This window comes from Physella acuta, unplaced genomic scaffold (genome assembly GCF_028476545.2).
Source record: "Physella acuta isolate Inbredline_101_S28 unplaced genomic scaffold, ASM2847654v3 ptg000261l, whole genome shotgun sequence".
In the NCBI taxonomy this organism is placed as follows: domain Eukaryota; kingdom Metazoa; phylum Mollusca; class Gastropoda; family Physidae; genus Physella; species Physella acuta.
In genome coordinates, this window is record NW_026731780.1 from 373636 (window position 1) to 393529 (window position 19894).

Here is a 19894-nt window from a genome sequence, read left to right on the forward strand (position 1 = left end):
ACCACTTCAACTAATTATATCACTGACCACTTCGGATAACTCTATCACTGAACACTTCAGCTAATTCTATCACTGACCACTTCAAAAAATTCTATCACTGACCACTTCAGATAATTCTATCACTGACCACTTTAGCTAGTCCCACTATCATAAAAAAGAACTTAAATCCACTGAACAATTCAGTTCTACATAACGCATTCACAAACTTACAATTCCCAGAATTAAAAAATCTAATTTGATAACTGATTTAAAAAATGAACAATCCTAATTCAAATTTAAACTTATATAACACTTTTCTATATTTTCTAACAATACAAGCACTCCTCTGCGAAATATGATAGATTTTTTTCACATTTTTATAAATATGTGTATGTGCATAACTATCACAAACAATGAAATAGGTGTTTAAAATATTAAACACTGACAAAATGTTAGCATAACATACCAATGATGTACATTTTTTTCTCACATTTTTCTCACTTTATAAATCCAGAAAAAAAAAACTATATCCACTGCAACTATAGTACCGGTTGGTTGCCAGTAGCATAATAAAAAACAAATGTCATCTGATAAAATAAGATAAAAAAAAGTTTACTAGCCGGGGATTAGCTATCAGCCTGCCGCTTCACGTGATGTAGATAGGCCTGCGCCAACACACCGCCGGTCGCGTGCGTGCCGAGTGAGCACATTGTAATCGCCAGGCGGTATTGCGTCAGCGTGCGTGAGAAAGGGGGAGACAATGACCAACAGCCTGGCGAAAGTCGAGTGCCATTATTTTTTTCTTCATTAATCATTCATTATTATAACCTTTGATTTTTTTAATCTCTCTCGCCTGTGTGACAAGTCTATCAATCCTAGTTTTAATAGGGGAGAGTAGCCTAAGATGTGTTTTAATAATGGGAGAGTAGGCTAAGATGTGTTTTAATAATGGGAGAGTAGCCTATGATGTGTTTTAATAATGGGAGAGTAGCCTAAGATGAGATTTAATAATGGGAGAGTAGCCTATGATGTGTTTTAATAATGGCAAAAAATGGCACAGTAGCTTCATGATGGTAATGTAGGCCTACGATGTGTTTTAATAATGGGAGAGTAGCCTATGATGTGTTTTAATGACGGGAGAGTAGCCTAAGGTGTGTTTTAATAATGGGAGAGTAGCCTATGATGTGTTTTAATAATGGGAGAGTAGCCTAAGGTGTGTTTTAATAATGGGAGAGTAGCCTATGATGTGTTTTAATGATGGGAGAGTAGCCTAAGGTGTGTTTTAATAATGGTAAATAATGGAACAGTAGCATAAGATGTGTTTTAATAATGGCACTGTAGGCTAATGATGTGTTTTATTAATGGCACTGTAGGCTAATGATGTGTTGTAATAATGGCCAGTAGGCTAATGATGTGTTTTATTAATGGCACTGTAGGCTAATGATGTGTTTTAATAATGGGAGAGTAGCCTATGATGTGTTTTAATGACGGGAGAGTAGCCTAAGGTGTGTTTTAATAATGGGAGAGTAGCCTATGATGTGTTTTAATGACGGGAGAGTAGCCTAAGGTGTGTTTTAATAATGGGAGAGTAGCCTATGATGTGTTTTAATAATGGGAGAGTAGCCTAAGGTGTGTTTTAATAATGGGAGAGTAGCCTTTGATGTGTTTTAATGATGGGAGAGTAGCCTAAGGTGTGTTTTAATAATGGTAAATAATGGAACAGTAGCATAAGATGTGTTTTAATAATGGCAATGTAGGCTAATGATGTGTTTTATTAATGGCACTGTAGGCTAATGATGTGTTGTAATAATGGCCAGTAGGCTAATGATGTGTTTTATTAATGGCACTGTAGGCTAATGATGTGTTTTAATAATGGCCAGTAGGCTAATGATGTGTTTAAATAATGGTACTATAGGTTAATGATGTGTTTTAATAGTGGTATAGTGGCTGTATGATGTATTTTAATAATGGCACCGTAGGCTAATGATGTGTTTTAATAATGGCACCGTAGGCTAATGATGTGTTTTAATATTGGCACTGTAGGCTAAGGATGTGTTGAAAATTGATGCCTTATGATTTAAATCACAACGTAAAATTGTGACGCAATCTTCTAAAGTTACTTAAATCACATCATCAACCTTTACCATTTAATTGTGTTCCCAAGACATGAGGCAGATGTAGTAGAGTTCATCTATTACAATGATCTCGGCATACAAGGGGTTAATGTGGTCAGCACAATGTCCTGCCGCCGTTGTTTCCCTAACGTCAGTTAGATCCCCATCAGTGGACTCAGGGACGTTCTACTGATTGAACCCGGATTCGAACTCGAGACTTTTGGGTTAACAGTTTAGAATTCTACCTCTAGGTCACGCAGTCCCAAAAAAGCCACATAAATGACGAAGCAAAGTCGTTTTACAAAGCTAGTTAAAGTAAGTTATAAAATAAAATGGTAAAGTTTTTTTTATGAACATGTCAAAAGACAAAATCCAATTTTATCCATAAAATAATGTATAATGTAAAATTACCAAATTTTGAAAAATAAAAAATTATAAATAATGTAAATTATATTTTAACGAAAACTTTATAAGCTTCATAGAGATAACATGTTTTGAAAAACAAACTGCCATTATTAAAAAATGTTTTGTAACCAATCAGAAAATATCTAAATTCTGGACATTAGTCTTCTACAAAGCTTTTCAAAATGAATACAGATTTAAATAAGCATTATTTATATCATGTTATATTTATAAAAAAATAGTAATATTTAAAAAATCGCAACATAATGTTACATTTATCAAACTATTTTCTTTTTTTTTTAAATTTCACTGCATAGAAATTTCTGTTGAAACTTGCTTTTAATTTTTTTTTTATTTTTAAATAAATCAATAAGTTAAATAACTCAGGTGCTTTCAAAATGGTAAACTATCCAAGGGAGGCAACTTATACGTTTGTTCCAAATAATCATCATCTCTTCACGTTCGTGCCCTAGACAAAAGGGGCAGTTGCAGATGAAGTAGAGTTCATTTGTTTCATAAACTTCGGCAAATGAAGGGATAGTGTGATCAGCACAATGCATGCCCAGTCTCCAAAAAATAATTTAACATAAAATATTAAATAGTAATAAAATTAAATACATCACCAGTACATAGAAGCTTATGGATATTCGCTAATTTAGTAGTGCCTTTATTTTTAAAGAGTATATTTTTTTAAATTTTATTTCAAATTTGAAGAAATGTATATCTTTATACATATCATGTTAGTAAACACTATTAAGTTGAACCAATGTCAATCTCATCGTCTATCCTCACTTCGATCAGTTAAGTTTATGTCACTCAACGATGACTGCTTGTCATAAACAGCATACAACACAACACTGTACTTGTCTCACACCGCTCGTCAGCTATACACACATTTTGTCGTCTATTGCTTGCATCGTTTCATTTTCTCAATATTTGTAAAAGGGTTTCACAATTAGGAACATATAACAAAAGACCCATTTGGCAACCTTTATAAATATATATATATATACATATATATATATATGTATATTTACATATACATACATACATACATATATATATATATATATATATATATATATATATATATATATATATATATATATATATATATATATATATATATATATATATATATATATATATAAATAGGTATATACACATATATATACACACATATATACAAACATATATATATATATATATATATATATATATATATATATATATATATATATATATATATATATATATATATATCTTTTAGGGGTTCCGACTGGATCTGAGCTAGAAGAATGCAGCGGTGTAATAAAGCGGTAAAGTGAGTGACTGCTAATACCCACTAATCGTTTAAGTAGATCACATAGTGTCTGTGTATCGAACAGTATGGTTAGGCGGTAGAGCAAGCGATGCATTATCCTAAAACAATATTTAATATAATATATATACAAACTAAAATACATGAGGTTTACAATGAGTTTAAAGCATTTGGTAGTGTTAGGTGAAGCTAACTTCGACCTGCAAATTATTATCCCCCTTAATTTAATTGACACGGGTCGGGAACAAAGCAACCCGCAATCGTTGAACTCAAAAACTTTAATTATCTCGATAACAACAGCACTCCTTAATAATTAAATTATCAAAAATCTGTTTCCGTTGAAGGATTTTAAAAGAGTACAAATATTAGAGGACAGACTTCATGAGTTCTATTCACTTCAAAACAAATGTTTTACTTTTTTGCATCCAGTATTTTTAAAATTTAACTTACGCCTTCTATGTTGCTTCTTGCCTAAACTAACACGAAAGAAAAAGACGAAAAAAAAAACAATTTCTTGTTAGCCCTACCTTCGGTATACAAGAGAAAGTTAAAAAAAACCTCCACCAGTTTCTGGCTAAAAAACTCTTTAATTAACATTATTTTTAGAACGTGAAGGATCCTCGGGCCAAGCAATTAACAATTATTGATTGGAAGCGGTCAGAAAATAATAGAAGCGAGTTAACGAAGGAACGAACCATATTCTACAACTGTGCTAGTCGTAGGGTGGGTTAAACCTGTATGTCAAACTGTGCTAGTCGCAGACTGGGTTAAACCTGTATGTCAAACTGTGCTAGTCGCAGACTGGGTTAAACCTGTATGTCAAACTGTGCTAGTCGCAGACTGGGTTAAACCTGTATGTCAAACTGTGCTAGTTACCTGTATGTCAAACTGTGCTAGTCGCAGACTGGGTTAAACCTGTATGTCAAACTGTGCTAAACCTGTATGTCAAACTGTGCTAGTCGAGGGTGGGTTAAACCTGTATGTCAAACTGTGCTAGTCGTAGCCTGGGTTAAACCTGTATGTCAAACTGTGCTAGTCGCAGACTGGGTTAAACCTGTATGTCAAACTGTGCTAGTCGCAGACTGGGTTAAACCTGTATGTCAAACTGTGCTAGTTACCTGTATGTCAAACTGTGCTAGTCGCAGACTGGGTTAAACCTGTATGTCAAACTGTGCTAAACCTGTATGTCAAACTGTGCTAGTCGAGGGTGGGTTAAACCTGTATGTCAAACTGTGCTAGTCGTAGCCTGGGTTATACCTGTATGTCAAACTGTGCTAGTCGTAGGCTGGGTTATACCTGTATGTCAAACTGTGCTAGTCGTAGCCTGGGTTATACCTGTATGTCAAACTGTGCTAGTCGTAGGCTGGGTTATACCTGTATGTCAAACTGTGCTAGTCGCAGGCTGGGTTATACCTGTATGTCAAACTGTGCTAGTCGTAGCCTGGGTTATACCTGTATGTCAAACTGTGCTAGTCGTAGGCTGGGTTATACCTGTATGTCAAACTGTGCTAGTCGCAGGCTGGGTTATACCTGTATGTCAAACTGTGCTAGTCGCAAGCTAGGTTAAACCTGTATGTCAAACTGTGCTAGTCGCAGGCTGGGTTAAACCTGTATGTCAAACTGTGCTAGTCGCAAGCTAGGTTAAACCTGTATGTCAAACTGTGCTAGTTACCTGTATGTCAAACTGTGCTAGTCGTAGGCTGGGTTAAACCTGTATGTCAAACTGTGCTAGTCGTAGGCTGGGTTAAACCTGTATGTCAAACTGTGCTAGTTACCTGTATGTCAAACTGTGCTAGTCGTAGGCTGGGTTAAACCTGTATGTCAAACTGTGCTAGTCGCAGGCTGGGTTATGCCTGTATGTCAAACTGTGCTAGTCGCAGGCTGGGTTATACCTGTATGTCAAACTGTGCCAGTCGCAGGTTGGGTTAAACCTGTATGTCAAACTGTGCTAGTCGCAGGCTGGGTTATGCCTGTATGTCAAACTGTGCTAGTCGCAGGCTGGGTTATACCTGTATGTCAAACTGTGCTAGTCGCAGGTTGGGTTAAACCTGTATGTCAAACTGTGCTAGTCGCAGGCTGGGTTATGCCTGTATGTCAAACTGTGCTAGTCGCAGGCTGGGTTATGCCTGTATGTCAAACTGTGCTAGTCGCAGGCTGGGTTATGCCTGTATGTCAAACTGTGCTAGTCGCAGGCTGGGTTATGCCTGTATGTCAAACTGTGCTAGTCGCAGGCTGGGTTATGCCTGTATGTCAAACTGTGCTAGTCGCAGGCTGGGTTATACCTGTATGTCAAAGTGTGCTAGTCGCAGGCTGGGTTATGCCTGTATGTCAAACTGTGCTAGTCGCAGGCTGGGTTATGCCTGTATGTCAAACTGTGCTAGTCGCAGGCTGGGTTATACCTGTATGTCAAAGTGTGCTATACCTGTATGTCATACAGAATGTTTGCTTGATATAGAAGGCGTGTATTTTAGAATACAACACAAGTTTAATTTAACGTCGGCAAAATGAATGCTTCCATACTTTACGATAGGCCTATATTCCTTAGACTGTTTTTTTTATCTAGCACTATGATTATAGGCGAAACATATGCTCACATTTAGAGTTTCTTTCAGGCATTCCTTAAAAGCTTGAAAAAAAAATTGATATAGTATATACAGAAACTATTTTACGCCAGTGTCCGCCCACGGCAATTTTAAGTGCGGCCCCCACTCGTTCCAAGTTCCCCCCTCCCCCCCCCCCCCCATGGAAATAGGCTGAAAGAAACCATGTATATAAACAAATGACTAGAAACCAGACATAAACCTCCATATATTTAAAATAAGACTATAGACCTTACATACCTATATGATTGTATCCTATGCTCGGCTCGCTATTCACCAATGTACCGCTGTACAACATACACACCAAGCAAAACATCATCTACAAATGTGGAAACATCATATACAGATATAGACCACAAATAATTCCAAAAAATACCACATACATAACGATGTAGATCACAACATACACCCACCAAACGTAGCAAAACAGCCATCAACATTTCACAAATCAACACATCAACCACTCGTATATAATTACAAACTTCGCATACGGGAACACCACATTTTGCTGTTTACTAAAATCCTACCTATGATTTGAATAAATCATAGAGCTATGACTGATAGAAACTCCCCAACACAATGATAAATTTAGATATTTTCTTGCCCTAAAACTAAAAGCGCCGTTTTCTGAAACGCTATGGGTGAGTTTCTTTTCTAAATCAGAAAGCAAGTATTAATGTTTAGGTAAAAAAATAACATCTGTCTTAAATAGTTCTATATTTGACTACGTAAATAAAATTAGGGTTGGTATGAAACAACCCCTCCCCTTCCCATCGCCTAAGTTTAATTTTTTTTTAAAAGAAAGTTTTATTTATTTTAAGAAAAAAACAAACTACGCGAGCCATTCCTAACAATGAAATATTTTTTTTTCCATTGACAGGCGAATTGTCAGTGGGAATTCCCAGGCGTTATTTTTATAAAAGCCTCATCGAATGAAAGAAGACAGTTGAGATTTGTCAAGATAAGTGTGTTATTTGCACAGTTTTATTCTTTAAAATAAAATACACATCAATTGTTCCAACTGTATCAGATTGTGCTACCTCAATGCTGTCTCGTCTTATGCGAAACGTCACACGTTTAGAGACAAATAAGTTGCCAAAATTACCGCTGGGCTGTTCAATTGAATTTTCCTCACAATCGGCAAAACAAAAACAAAAAAGATTTAAATATTAAGCTATTGATTCAAGTCATGCAGATTTTTAAGCGAATTAATCTTGGTGAGAAAATGCAGGTGACTGCGTCCGTTGTTGAAAACCGAACTTCAAGTAAACAATAGGATACAATAGGAAACGGTGAATTAGCAGTATAAAATTGATGATTTACACGATTTAAAATTATGACATTTATTAATGTGAACTTAAGCCAGACAAAGTACGTTATTATTTAAACAATGACAGAACACATTTTAAAAACAAAAGCCCTATAATACACATAATAATACCCTCCCCCAAATTAAAAAAAAACCCTCTGACAATACACATGAAGCACAATAATGACAATGTCATTGAAATAAATCATGACAATATATAATACAATATTTAAACACTGACACAATAACTAAAGGAAAACTTTCAAACACAAATATGACAATATCATTGCATTAAACCATGACAATATATAATACAATATTTAACACGGACATAATACATAAACAAAAACATTCTAACACAAATATGACTATATCATTGAACTAAATTTTGACAAAATATAATACAGTATTTAAAACAGACTACTTGCATAAACGAAAACACAACACTAACAATATTATTGAACTAATTCATGACAATACATAATAGAATATTTAAAACGAACACAATACCTAAACGAAAACTTTATAACACAAATATGACAATATCATTGACCTGAAATTTGACAATATATAATACAATATTTAAAACTAACACAATACATCAACGAAACTTTATAACACAACAATGACGATGTAAATATTGAAGCGAAATCATGACAACATCTGAGGTAACTCAACACACAGCCCTACTGATCTTCATCTACACTATAAGCCCATAAGGCAGACAAATATCTTGCATCATTAATTAAGGAAGACAAATGTCTTGCAGTATTAGCCCAGTGTTCCTGAACCTGCCTGACCCCCCCCCCCCCTCCTCCCCCCCCCCCCCCAGTGCGCTGCCATCGTGTCAAATATATTGTCAGGTATGAAAACCATCAGACCTAAGATTAAATAACGTCTCATTGATTACACACACACCACGACTGAAGCTTGTCTACATACAATAACGAAAAACCACATACAACGCAGCATTTATACATACACAGAATGGCTGTCATCGTGTCAAAGATATTGTCAGGTATGAAAACTTTCAGATTATTAAACAACGTCTCATTGGTTACACACACCACGACTGAAGCTTGTCTACATACAATAACTGAAAACCACATACAACGCAGCATTTATACATACACAGAATGGCTGACACGTGTCTTCATACAACAATCAGCAACCACATACAACTTCTCATACATACATACACATTTAAGAATAAAACGTGTCTTCATATACCAATCAACAACCACATATAAACGCATTATACATGCATACATACACAGGACGACAAAAACGTGTCTGCATACACAATCGGCGTGGTCGAGTCGGTAAAGCTCATGGTTGCTAAACCGAAAAGTCTCGAGTTCGAACCCCCGGGCAGATGAGGCTCGTAGCTGGGGACAGCCACTCTTCTATGAGAGGTAAGTCCATAATTAAACAACTGCTGCCTTGTAGTTTGTTCTTGGTTGGGCAAAGGAAGCAAATCCAAAAAAGAAAAGCAGGCTGAAATCGGAGTCAATGTCCTCAATGGCGCATTGTGTTGGAGGCGTGGTCGAGTCGGCAAAAAAGCTCATGGTTGATACATTCGAACAAAGTCTCGAGTTCAAACCCACTTGCAGAAAATCTCTATCCCCTTCAACACTAATAATTAATTAAGAACGAAGAAGAAGAACAGCCACACACAACGCATCAATTATACATTTTAGTCCCACAACATGCTTCCGTAAGAGGATCTTGTGGAGGGTAAAATTTGGGGTAGAATGTAGTTCTATCAAAAACAAATAAATCTGCTTATTGCATACTTGTATTTTTGTGATCTTTTATATGCAGTAGTTTTTCTAAATGTTTCTACCAACTTCCCCCTCTTCTCCCCCCCCCCCCCCCAACAAAAAAAAAAACCCCCACCAATAACAACTAGATCCACCTCCCCATACAACGCAAACAGAACGCTCCTTGTGGGACTTCAATACACATTCAGCTTTATTTCGGTTGTCTGTCAAAGAATTCACTTATCCAAAATGTGGGGTTGTGTGGAAACGGTGGGTTGTCATGGAAAAAAGGGGGCAGGGGCGGGTTAAAAAATGTGACGTAACGTGTTTTGTGTTTGGTTTTTTCTTTGTATTTATAAATAAGGATACAGAGGGTAAATAAAAATGAAATCTTTTAAAAGTATAAATAGCATGTTACTTGTTAGTTGAAGAATAGTTTCATGAGGTAATGGGGTGGGGGTGTGTGTGGGGTGTTGTAATTATTGTGACAAAGGGGAGCTGTTGGCAGCAGAGGCGTAGCGAACCCTCCCGTCGAACGGGGACAAACTTTCAATTTGGCGCCCCCCCCCCCCCCATATATTTTTTTATATTTATAATTCAAAATAGCAGCTAAAATTAGCTTATTTTGGCGCCCTTAGGGTCGGCGCACGGGGACATATGTAACCCCCCCCCCCCCCCTCTGAAATACATGTTGATATTGATAAACAAACTGTAGTCCATACCTCAGGGCACATTATAACGCCTCCTACAACTGACTGATTACAATGTGAACTGAAGCGAACTAGGAATAGATATGGCCTCTATTTGACCGAACTAGGAATAGATATGGCCTCTATTTGACCGAACTAGGAATAGATATGGCCTCTATTTGACCGAACTAGGAATAGATATGGCCTCTATTTGACCGAACTAGGAATAGATATGGCCTCTCTTTGACCGAACTAGGAATAGATATGGCCTCTATTTGACCGAACTAGGAATAGATATGGCCTCTATTTGACCGAACTAGGAATAGATATGGCCTCTATTTGACCGAACTAGGAATAGATATGGCCTCTATTTGACCGAACTAGGAATAGATATGGCCTCTATTTGACCGAACTAGGAATAGATATGGCCTCTATTTGACCGAACTAGGAATAGATATGGCCTCTATTTGACCGAACTAGGAATAGATATGGCCTCTATTTGACCGAACTAGGAATAGATATGGCCTCTATTTGACCGAACTAGGAATAGATATGGCCTCTATTTGACCGAACTAGGAATAGATATGGCCTCTATTTGACCGAACTAGGAATAGATATGGCCTCTATTTGACCGAACTAGGAATAGATATGGCCTCTATTTGACCGAACTAGGAATAGATATGGCCTCTATTTGACCGAACTAGGAATAGATATGGCCTCTATTTGACCGAACTAGGAATAGATATGGCCTCTATTTGACCGAACTAGGAATAGATATGGCCTCTATTTGACCGAACTAGGAATAGATATGGCCTCTATTTGACCGAACTAGGAATAGATATGGCCTCTATTTGACCGAACTAGGAATAGATATGGCCTCTATTTGACCGAACTAGGAATAGATATGGCCTCTATTTGACCGAACTAGGAATAGATATGGCCTCTATTTGACCGAACTAGGAATAGATATGGCCTCTATTTGACCGAACTAGGAATAGATATGGCCTCTATTTGACCGAACTAGGAATAAATATGGCCTCTATTTGACCGAACTAGGAATAAATATGGCCTCTATTTGACCGAACTAGGAATAGATATGGCCTCTATTTGACCGAACTAGGAATAGATATAGCCTCTATTTGACCGAAGTAGGAATAGATATGGCTTCTATTTGACCGAAGTAGGAATAGATATGGCCTCTATTTGACCGAACTAGGAATAGATATGGCCTCTATTTGACCGAACTAGGAATAGATATGGCCTCTATTTGACCGAACTAGGAATAGATATGGCCTCTATTTGACCGAACTAGGAATAGATATGGCCTCTATTTGACCGAACTAGGAATAGATATGGCCTCTATTTGACCGAACTAGGAATAGATATGGCCTCTATTTGACCGAACTAGGAATAGATATGGCCTCTATTTGACCGAACTAGGAATAGATATGGCCTCTATTTGACCGAACTAGGAATAGATATGGCCTCTATTTGACCGAACTAGGAATAGATATGGCCTCTATTTGACCGAACTAGGAATAGATATGGCCTCTATTTGACCGAACTAGGAATAGATATGGCCTCTATTTGACCGAACTAGGAATAGATATGGCCTCTATTTGACCGAACTAGGAATAGATATGGCCTCTATTTGACCGAACTAGGAATAGATATGGCCTCTATTTGACCGAACTAGGAATAGATATGGCCTCTATTTGACCGAACTAGGAATAGATATGGCCTCTATTTGACCGAACTAGGAATAGATATGGCCTCTATTTGACCGAACTAGGAATAGATATGGCCTCTATTTGACCGAACTAGGAATAGATATGGCCTCTATTTGACCGAACTAGGAATAGATATGGCCTCTATTTGACCGAACTAGGAATAGATATGGCCTCTATTTGACCGAACTAGGAATAGATATGGCCTCTATTTGACCGAACTAGGAATAGATATGGCCTCTATGTGACCGAACTAGGAATAAATATGGCCTCTATTTGACTAATGAAGTGACCGACATTAGGTTTTATAGCGCCCCCTACCTCGGTGATGCTGGTCAGAGCAGAACCAGGGTTATAAAGCTGGACTGGATATTTTTTTTTCTTGTGGCTTCAGCGTGTAGGTGAACATAAAGCGGTGGATGTACATCAAACTGGAGGGGAGAGGGAGGAGGGGAGGTCGGGGGGGAGAGAAAGAGAGGTAGTGATAGAGACAGAGAGAGGGGAAAAGAGAGAGAATTACTGCAAAAGAAAGCTTCTGAAACATTCACAGTTTATTTTATAAAATCTTAGACCCCAGGAACATGGTGTTTTTTTTATTGATACAATTTTCCCATTAAAATTTAAAGAGTTTTACTTTCCAAACAACGTTTCAAATAACTTGGTTTAAAAAATAAATTAACATATAGTAGGAAAAACGAAAAAAAAAATATAAAAAGAACTCAGTGTAAATTGATACTTTATTCTCGGTTGTATATTTTTTAAAAAAACACACATAGCTTCCTTTTTCAAGTTTTTGTTTATTTACATGGCATAGAGCGGTGTCGTCGGATTGTTGAGTGTTCGACTGCTAACACAAAAGCCTATGAACTAAGGCAAACAACACAGTTATCACCCCTGATACTATTGAACTATGACAAACACACATTGTTATCACGTGCTTATAACGTTGTATTTAAATTATTAAAACACAATCCCACGAACTTCGAAAAATTCTAATTAAAATAATTTAATCAATCTGAGCTTCTTTGGATTTTTCTTGAATATTTTAATTCTAAATGTAACAAGTTTAAATAATTTATTTCATTTGAACTCCAGGTTCAAGTTACCGATATTTATGTAACGGGTATTCAAATTTGTGCAGCACTATTGAATGTTAGGAAATAGCAACTCCAGATCGAATTGCTTTCTGCCCTTTTATCAGCATAATATGGCTGTTTGTTTTCCTTTAGAGAATGCGGTCCAGTGTGCAGATGAAGTAGAGTTAATGTGTTTTTTAAACTTCAGCGTCTAAAGAGATTGTGTGGTCAGCACTCGGCCACATGTGTTTTACATTTCCCAACTCAGGACAGGTGCCTATTAAAGCTGAGAGAACTCAGATACGTATATATATATATATATATATATATATATATATATATATATATATATATATATATATATATATATATATATATATATATATGTATAAATACATATATACATATTAAATAAGTACACACACATATATATAGGCTTATACATTGAGTAGGAGTAAATATATATATATATATATATATATATATATATATATATATATATATATATTAATATATATATATATATATACATATATATATATACATTATATTTATATATATATACAGATATATATATATATATATATATATATATATATATATATATATATATATATATATTTATTTATTTATAACATAATGTAGTCGTGGAGTTTTTTGCACCTGGCTAAAATTGTCTGGAACTTGAGACCAGGTAGGTGGGATGCTAAAGGTGCCACTTATTCAAAGAGCAGATTTTGGGGGGGGGGGGGGGGGGAGGGTCTTGCCCTCTCAGACGTGGGGTGGCCGCCCTCTCGGGCATGAGCATCAAAAGACACCCGGGACCCCTCTGATGTTTGTATCTTCTTGTATACACTCCCGCCCGGGATTGAAATTTTAGATTGTTGATTCTGAAGTAACCTTGGCAACAAGGGGAGAGAATCCGGGCATATTGAGAGATAACTCCAATAAGCTTGACGGAGCGGTTTGTTGGTCTACAAATTCTGGCCTTATACTTCAAAGTGGAAAAAAAATATTTTCTAGGGCGGTATGTTGTAGTGACGAGCAATTCGATTACATCATAGACTTGAGATAGGGTAGGGATTGAGGTGGCGGGGTGTGGGGGGGGGGGGGTGATGAAGGGAGATATTTTTTTCTTATTGTTATTTCTTCACTCAAATGGCATTTATATAGACTAAAAATTCGAACGAAGAGTCTGAAAATATATGGTAAATATTTCGGTAATTATCTTGACATTGGTTTATTTAATGAGTAGAACTCGAAACACTTTGTGTCGATTTATGGAAGGTTTTTTTTTTTCAGCATACATAGTTTCACTGATCTCAAAGTAATAATTTATATTGTAAACTGACGCGTAGATATTTATCTGGGGGTAGAATGGGGAGGAGTACTGACAGGGGTAACTCTGACAAGGGGGAGGGGGTATTTCAAAGATACATTTACAACGCTTTCTTCTTCTTCTTGGTTCCTTTTTGTAATGTTGAACAGGATTCCAACAGAATTAAGTATTACTTGTCAACTTGTTATGCGCTATTATGCCATTGACTCCGATTTCATCCTGCCTTTTTTTTGGATTTAATTTCTTCCATAATTTTTGTCCATCAAAAAAAAATAAAAGAAACAACAAGACAATAGTTGTTTAGTTTTTAAGTTTCTCTCCCAGATGTGTTGCTGTCCGGAGCTATCGAGCCTCATCTTCCCGGGAGCGATACTCTATAACGTAGGGAGTTTTATTTTGTTATAAACATACAAGAATCACCGAACATTTCTAGGACAAAATTATGCTGCGAGAGGGTGAGATTTTAAGTAAAACTTTTTAAATTAATGAGTTATATAAGCTCACAGTGAAGAGGTACTGATTACTTACTCCAGTAATTAATTCCCAGCAATCATGACGAATATCTGTAATTAACGCTCAACAATCATGAAATATAATGAGAATCATTTCCCATCATTAATGACGTATATCCCTGCTCAATGTCCCAGCACTGATGATGTATTTCCGGAATTAATCAAAGTCGAACACTTTTCGACTTTTCATCGACCAAAAGAAAAGGTTTCATTATTGCTTCACAATCAAACTCGGTTATCAGATTTGCGCTTGAAAAAACGTCTGGAGAAAAAATACATCTTCGGTTCGTTGTTTTCGTTTAAATAGATAAAAATCACATGGAAAATACAGATTTTTTTTTATCATTCTAAAAGACTGCTGTAAGTGCCTTTCTACTGTAACACAAAAGTATCATTCTAAAAATGTTTTAGTGTAGTTACAAACTTAGATTTGGAAAGAATTTTCATTGTCCATTCGACATTTTATTTTCCAATTTCAACGCTCAAACGGCACTTTGTAAGGAGTACTTAACACTTCAGCGTTACATTTGGTAGCTTCGGATAACTTTTTATTCACGGGAGATTAGACAGCGGATTACGGGAAAGCCCTTACAAGGGAGGCGACTCTAAAGTTAAGCTCATGTTTAGAACTCAACTCGAATTTTTTTGTCTAATTTTTGTTCCGTGAATTTAACTTTTAGATTTACTTTTTAAAATTGTATTTTTCCCCCCATTAGAAACAGACGAAATTAATTTCGTCGCCAACATTTATAAATATTGATGATGTTATATCATCAACATTTATAAGTGTAGATGATGTCAATCATCAACATCATTGGCTGCTTGTTCTGTTTTATAAACAAGGAAAGTTTCAAGTACAACAAATGTTCCCATGATCCCCCCCCACGCCCATATCACTCTACCCTCCTGAAGTACCAAGGGCACTAGTATTAAGACACCCCGCCCCCTTTATCATACACACCCCAACCCGTCCCCTTCCCAATTTACAAGACATCCGTACCACCAACCTACCCCAAAAGTTATTCAACAACACCCCCCCCCCTCAATATTAAGATCAGTGATAGAATAGGATCTACCCCACTCATCCACCACCTATCCTCATCCCCTGTACATTTTACAATGCCGTACCAGTTAACCATCTTAACTCACCGCAAGCCCCCCCCCCCCCTCCACACACACACCCTTAATATCAAAGCCAGCGGTATTTAGAACCCATCCCCTTTCCCAATACTTAGCAGCGGTACCCGCAGCCTACCCTATACATTGACCCCCCCCCCAACCCAAACGAGACCTAGTGCACTCGTATTACACGCTTCATCTCTCCCCGAATGCTCGTGGATTAGCGACCATGTCAGCCAGGAAATACACTGCGCTAGACCATAATCCACCACACAAGATAGAAGCGCTGCTCGTCAGACAAAATGGACGCCGTGGGCTTTAAAAGTAAAACCTGATATTTTCCCACAAAAACAAAACACAACTAGAAAATTATATTACGCATCTTTTTTATAAAAATATTTTGTCAAAATTAAACTTTTAGAACTCTGTATGCATATCAAATGTAGGTACACGAATAATATAATCACACACACACATATATATATATATATATATATATCATGTGTAGCTAAACTAATCGAAGTGCTTAGATTAAACGTTAAGAAATATGAATAATTTAATTAGGTTTAAGAGCTTTTACACTGAAAGATGAATTGGGAAAATTGAATTTATTTTTTATCATTCTGATATACTTTATTTTATCTAAACTATCAGAACTGGAATTTAATTTCAAATGTTCTTAAAACACCGCTTTACAGAAATTATATTATGAAATAACGCTTTACTCTAAGGAAAAAGTTTCCGACGTTTTAAGTTTTATCATACGAAAGTTGGAATTCAATTTGTTAGAGATCTTCCACACTTTGAAACGAAATGTTCCTAGGGTTGGGTTAGGTCTAGTCTGGGTCATTGAATCTTTGGGGAGAGAAAAGGAAACAACGAAGAGGGGTTAGAGAGTATTAGGAAACGATTAACTTTATAGAGTTTGATGATGTGGGGTGAATCTCATTGCGAACCCCCTAGGGGTAAATTAAAATGAAGAAAAACAAGTAGACATCGGGTTTAAAGTGACTTTTAAATTTGGTTTTTTAATATAAAATCTTATCATGCGATATAAGATCACACCAAAAACATGCGAAGAGTAAAAAATCTTACAGTATGGAGGGAGGGGAAAAAGATCATACATGGAAGGATGGAGATTAAAGATCATTCAGGTGAGACTGGAGAAGTAAAAGATCATATAGTAGTAATGGGTGCAGGGTAAAAAGATCATAAACGATGGAGGAAAAAATAAAAGATCATTTACGGATGAGTAAAAGAACATAATTGACCGAGAAAAGGAAAATATCATTTACAGGTTAATAGTGGGGAAAATATCATAAACGACGATAAGAGGTTAAAGATCATTTATGGATTAAAAGTGAACAAAAGATCATAAATAAACCAAGGGAAAGGAAAAGATCGTTTACGGATGAATAGTGAGTAAAAGATTCTTTCGGTTCACACGAAGAGTAGAAGATCAAACAAATGGATGAAAGAGAATAATGTAGCGATTTAACGCGTAATGATATGAGTGATACAGTTCGTTTCTTGTTATTCACAAAACTTATTTCCAGTATAAACTCTCTTCCATAAAGGTCAGAGTTATGGTTATGGTTAGGGTCAGGTCTAAATGTGGTATTATGTAAGGATTAGGCTTATGGAAGAAGTACAAAATGACATCAAATCCAAAGGTTTAATTATGGAAACATTGCTAATCAAAAGCACCCTATATCCAAAAGCAAGCTTTTATTTTAAGTCAAACAAAATCTTTTGTTTCTAATTAATTGTTCGAGAAACTTAAAAAAAAAATGCAACATCTAGCGAAGTTTTATTCATTAAATCTAAACAAAAATACCTGTTAAAATATTTCGCTTAGAGACTTGTCAGTACATAAAAGCCCTCCGCCCAGATCTCGAGTGTTTCTCGTCCCTGGGGCTTCAACCTACGGGATTTCACGAGACTGACAACGCATTTTCCCGTCCAAGTTTTCTAACTTCAGACACATCGCTCTAATGGCCTATTACTTTTATCTTTATTTATGCCTCTTTTTTTGACGTTGTTTGCAGACGGAGGTGTTAAGATCGGAGTGTGGTTTTAAAAGCTCCATAATAGTCTTACTGTAAAGTTCTATAAAAGTCTTACCGTAAAGTTCTATGATAATCTTGTAAACGCTGAAAAGTTGTGTAATGGACTTGCTGTAATGTAATCTGGCTGTAAAGCTATACAATAACCTTCCTCTAAACCACTATTGAATTCTTCCTCTAAATTACTATTAAAGTCGTACAGTAAAGCTCTATGATGATTTTGTTGTAAAGTGGTGAACAGATTGAGTATAGATCTTGCTCGAATAAAAACTGGCTGTCCATTCCTACGTACACTGTAAACTGCTCCAAAGTCCTTTCCTGCGTCCTTTACTACGTCCACTCCTACGTCCACTCCTACGTCCTTTACTACGTCCACTCCTACGTCCTAACTTACGTCCTTTACTACGTCCAATCCTACGTCCAATCCTACGTCCACTCCTACGTCCAGTCCTACGTCCACTCCTACGTCCACTCCTACGTCAACTCCTTTGTCCACTCCTACGTCCTCTCCTACGTCCACTCCTACGTCCACTCCTACGTCTTAACTTATGTCCTTTCCTACGTCCACTCCTACGTCCACTCCTACGTCCACTCCTACGTCCACTCCTACGTCCACTCCTACGTCCACTCCTACGTCCACTCCTACGTCCTTTACTACGTCCACTCCTACGTCCTAACTTACGTCCTTTACTACGTCCACTCCTACGTCAACTCCTACGTCCAGTCCTACGTCCACTCCTACGTCCACTCCTACGTCCACTCCTTTGTCCACTCCTACGTCCTCTTCTACGTCCACTCCTACGTCCACTCCTACGTCTTAACTTACGTCCTTTCCTACGTCCACTCCTACGTCCACTCCTACGTCCACTCCTACGTCCTTTCCTACGTCCACTATTAAGTCCACTCCTACGTCTACTCCTACGTCCACTATTAAGTCCACTCCTACGTCCACTCTAAAGCCTACTCCCATTCCGCACCAAACATGTCAAATGGACACCTTAAAACACTGCCCACCATTAAACACGGGACACACGGTTATTTCACTTAATCAATATTTCCCCTCGGCATTCCATGAACAAGGCTTCAGTTACTTATAATAAACTTTTTCCTTCGCTCTGTCTTGAATTATTTATAGATTTGTTTGCAGATTTCTCCTGGCGTTCTGTTTAGTGCATAAGCAGCAGTTTTTGCACTCAATTTTACATTTATTTTTAATTTTCTAAACTTCCTTTCAGATACTTGATACGATTAAAAAAAAAGAATCTGTAGATGGTTAAGGATAATAAATAAACGAATATAAATTTCAAGTTACACATTTTAAGACGTAACTACTACTACAAATACCCTAGCAATTACTTATAACAGTATATCATTTTTTTTAATTTAATAGTTTGTGTTAAATCAAATAAATGTAGGTCATATTCAGAAGAAAAGTGACGTTTAGAAAAAAAAAATAGTTTTTTTCTTTTAAACTGCACTCTTCCCTAGGAAATGGATATATGTTATATATGTTTAAATTTGAACCAATTTCTAAATTGGGGCTATAACAGAAATCGAATTTTTTTTAGTTTTAAAATAATTAAATTAAACTTTTAAAAAAGCCTTAGATTCCTTTTTATTGTAATACTTTTTCTCGTTCGTTTCGATCTAGAAGTTCTCGTGTTCTCGTGTGGATAAAAAAACAACCTAAAACAAAAAACTTTTTTTTTTCAAAATATTATTTATAGGAGCCGATCCGCGTGGGCAGATAAACTCCAAGAAACAGCAGACTTGCCGCAACTGGCCGAGTTAATATCATCAGGCAAATATGATTTGACCAGATGGAAAGGGGCGTCCGCGGAGTGAAAGAAGGAAAATTGACACCTTCTAAAAATAGAC

The 19894-nt window shown here is 36.6% G+C and overlaps 1 protein-coding gene across 1 annotated transcript; it reads left to right on the forward strand.

Moving 5' to 3' along the window:
* Positions 1-17139: 17139 nt before the first annotated feature.
* Positions 17140-18914, forward strand: LOC131938978 (enterin neuropeptides-like). The gene is made up of 2 exons (XM_059297225.1): positions 17140-17150; positions 18248-18914. The coding sequence occupies exons 1-2, from the start codon at positions 17140-17142 to the stop codon at positions 18912-18914; spliced, it is 678 nt and encodes a 225-aa protein (XP_059153208.1).
* Positions 18915-19894: the final 980 nt, after the last annotated feature.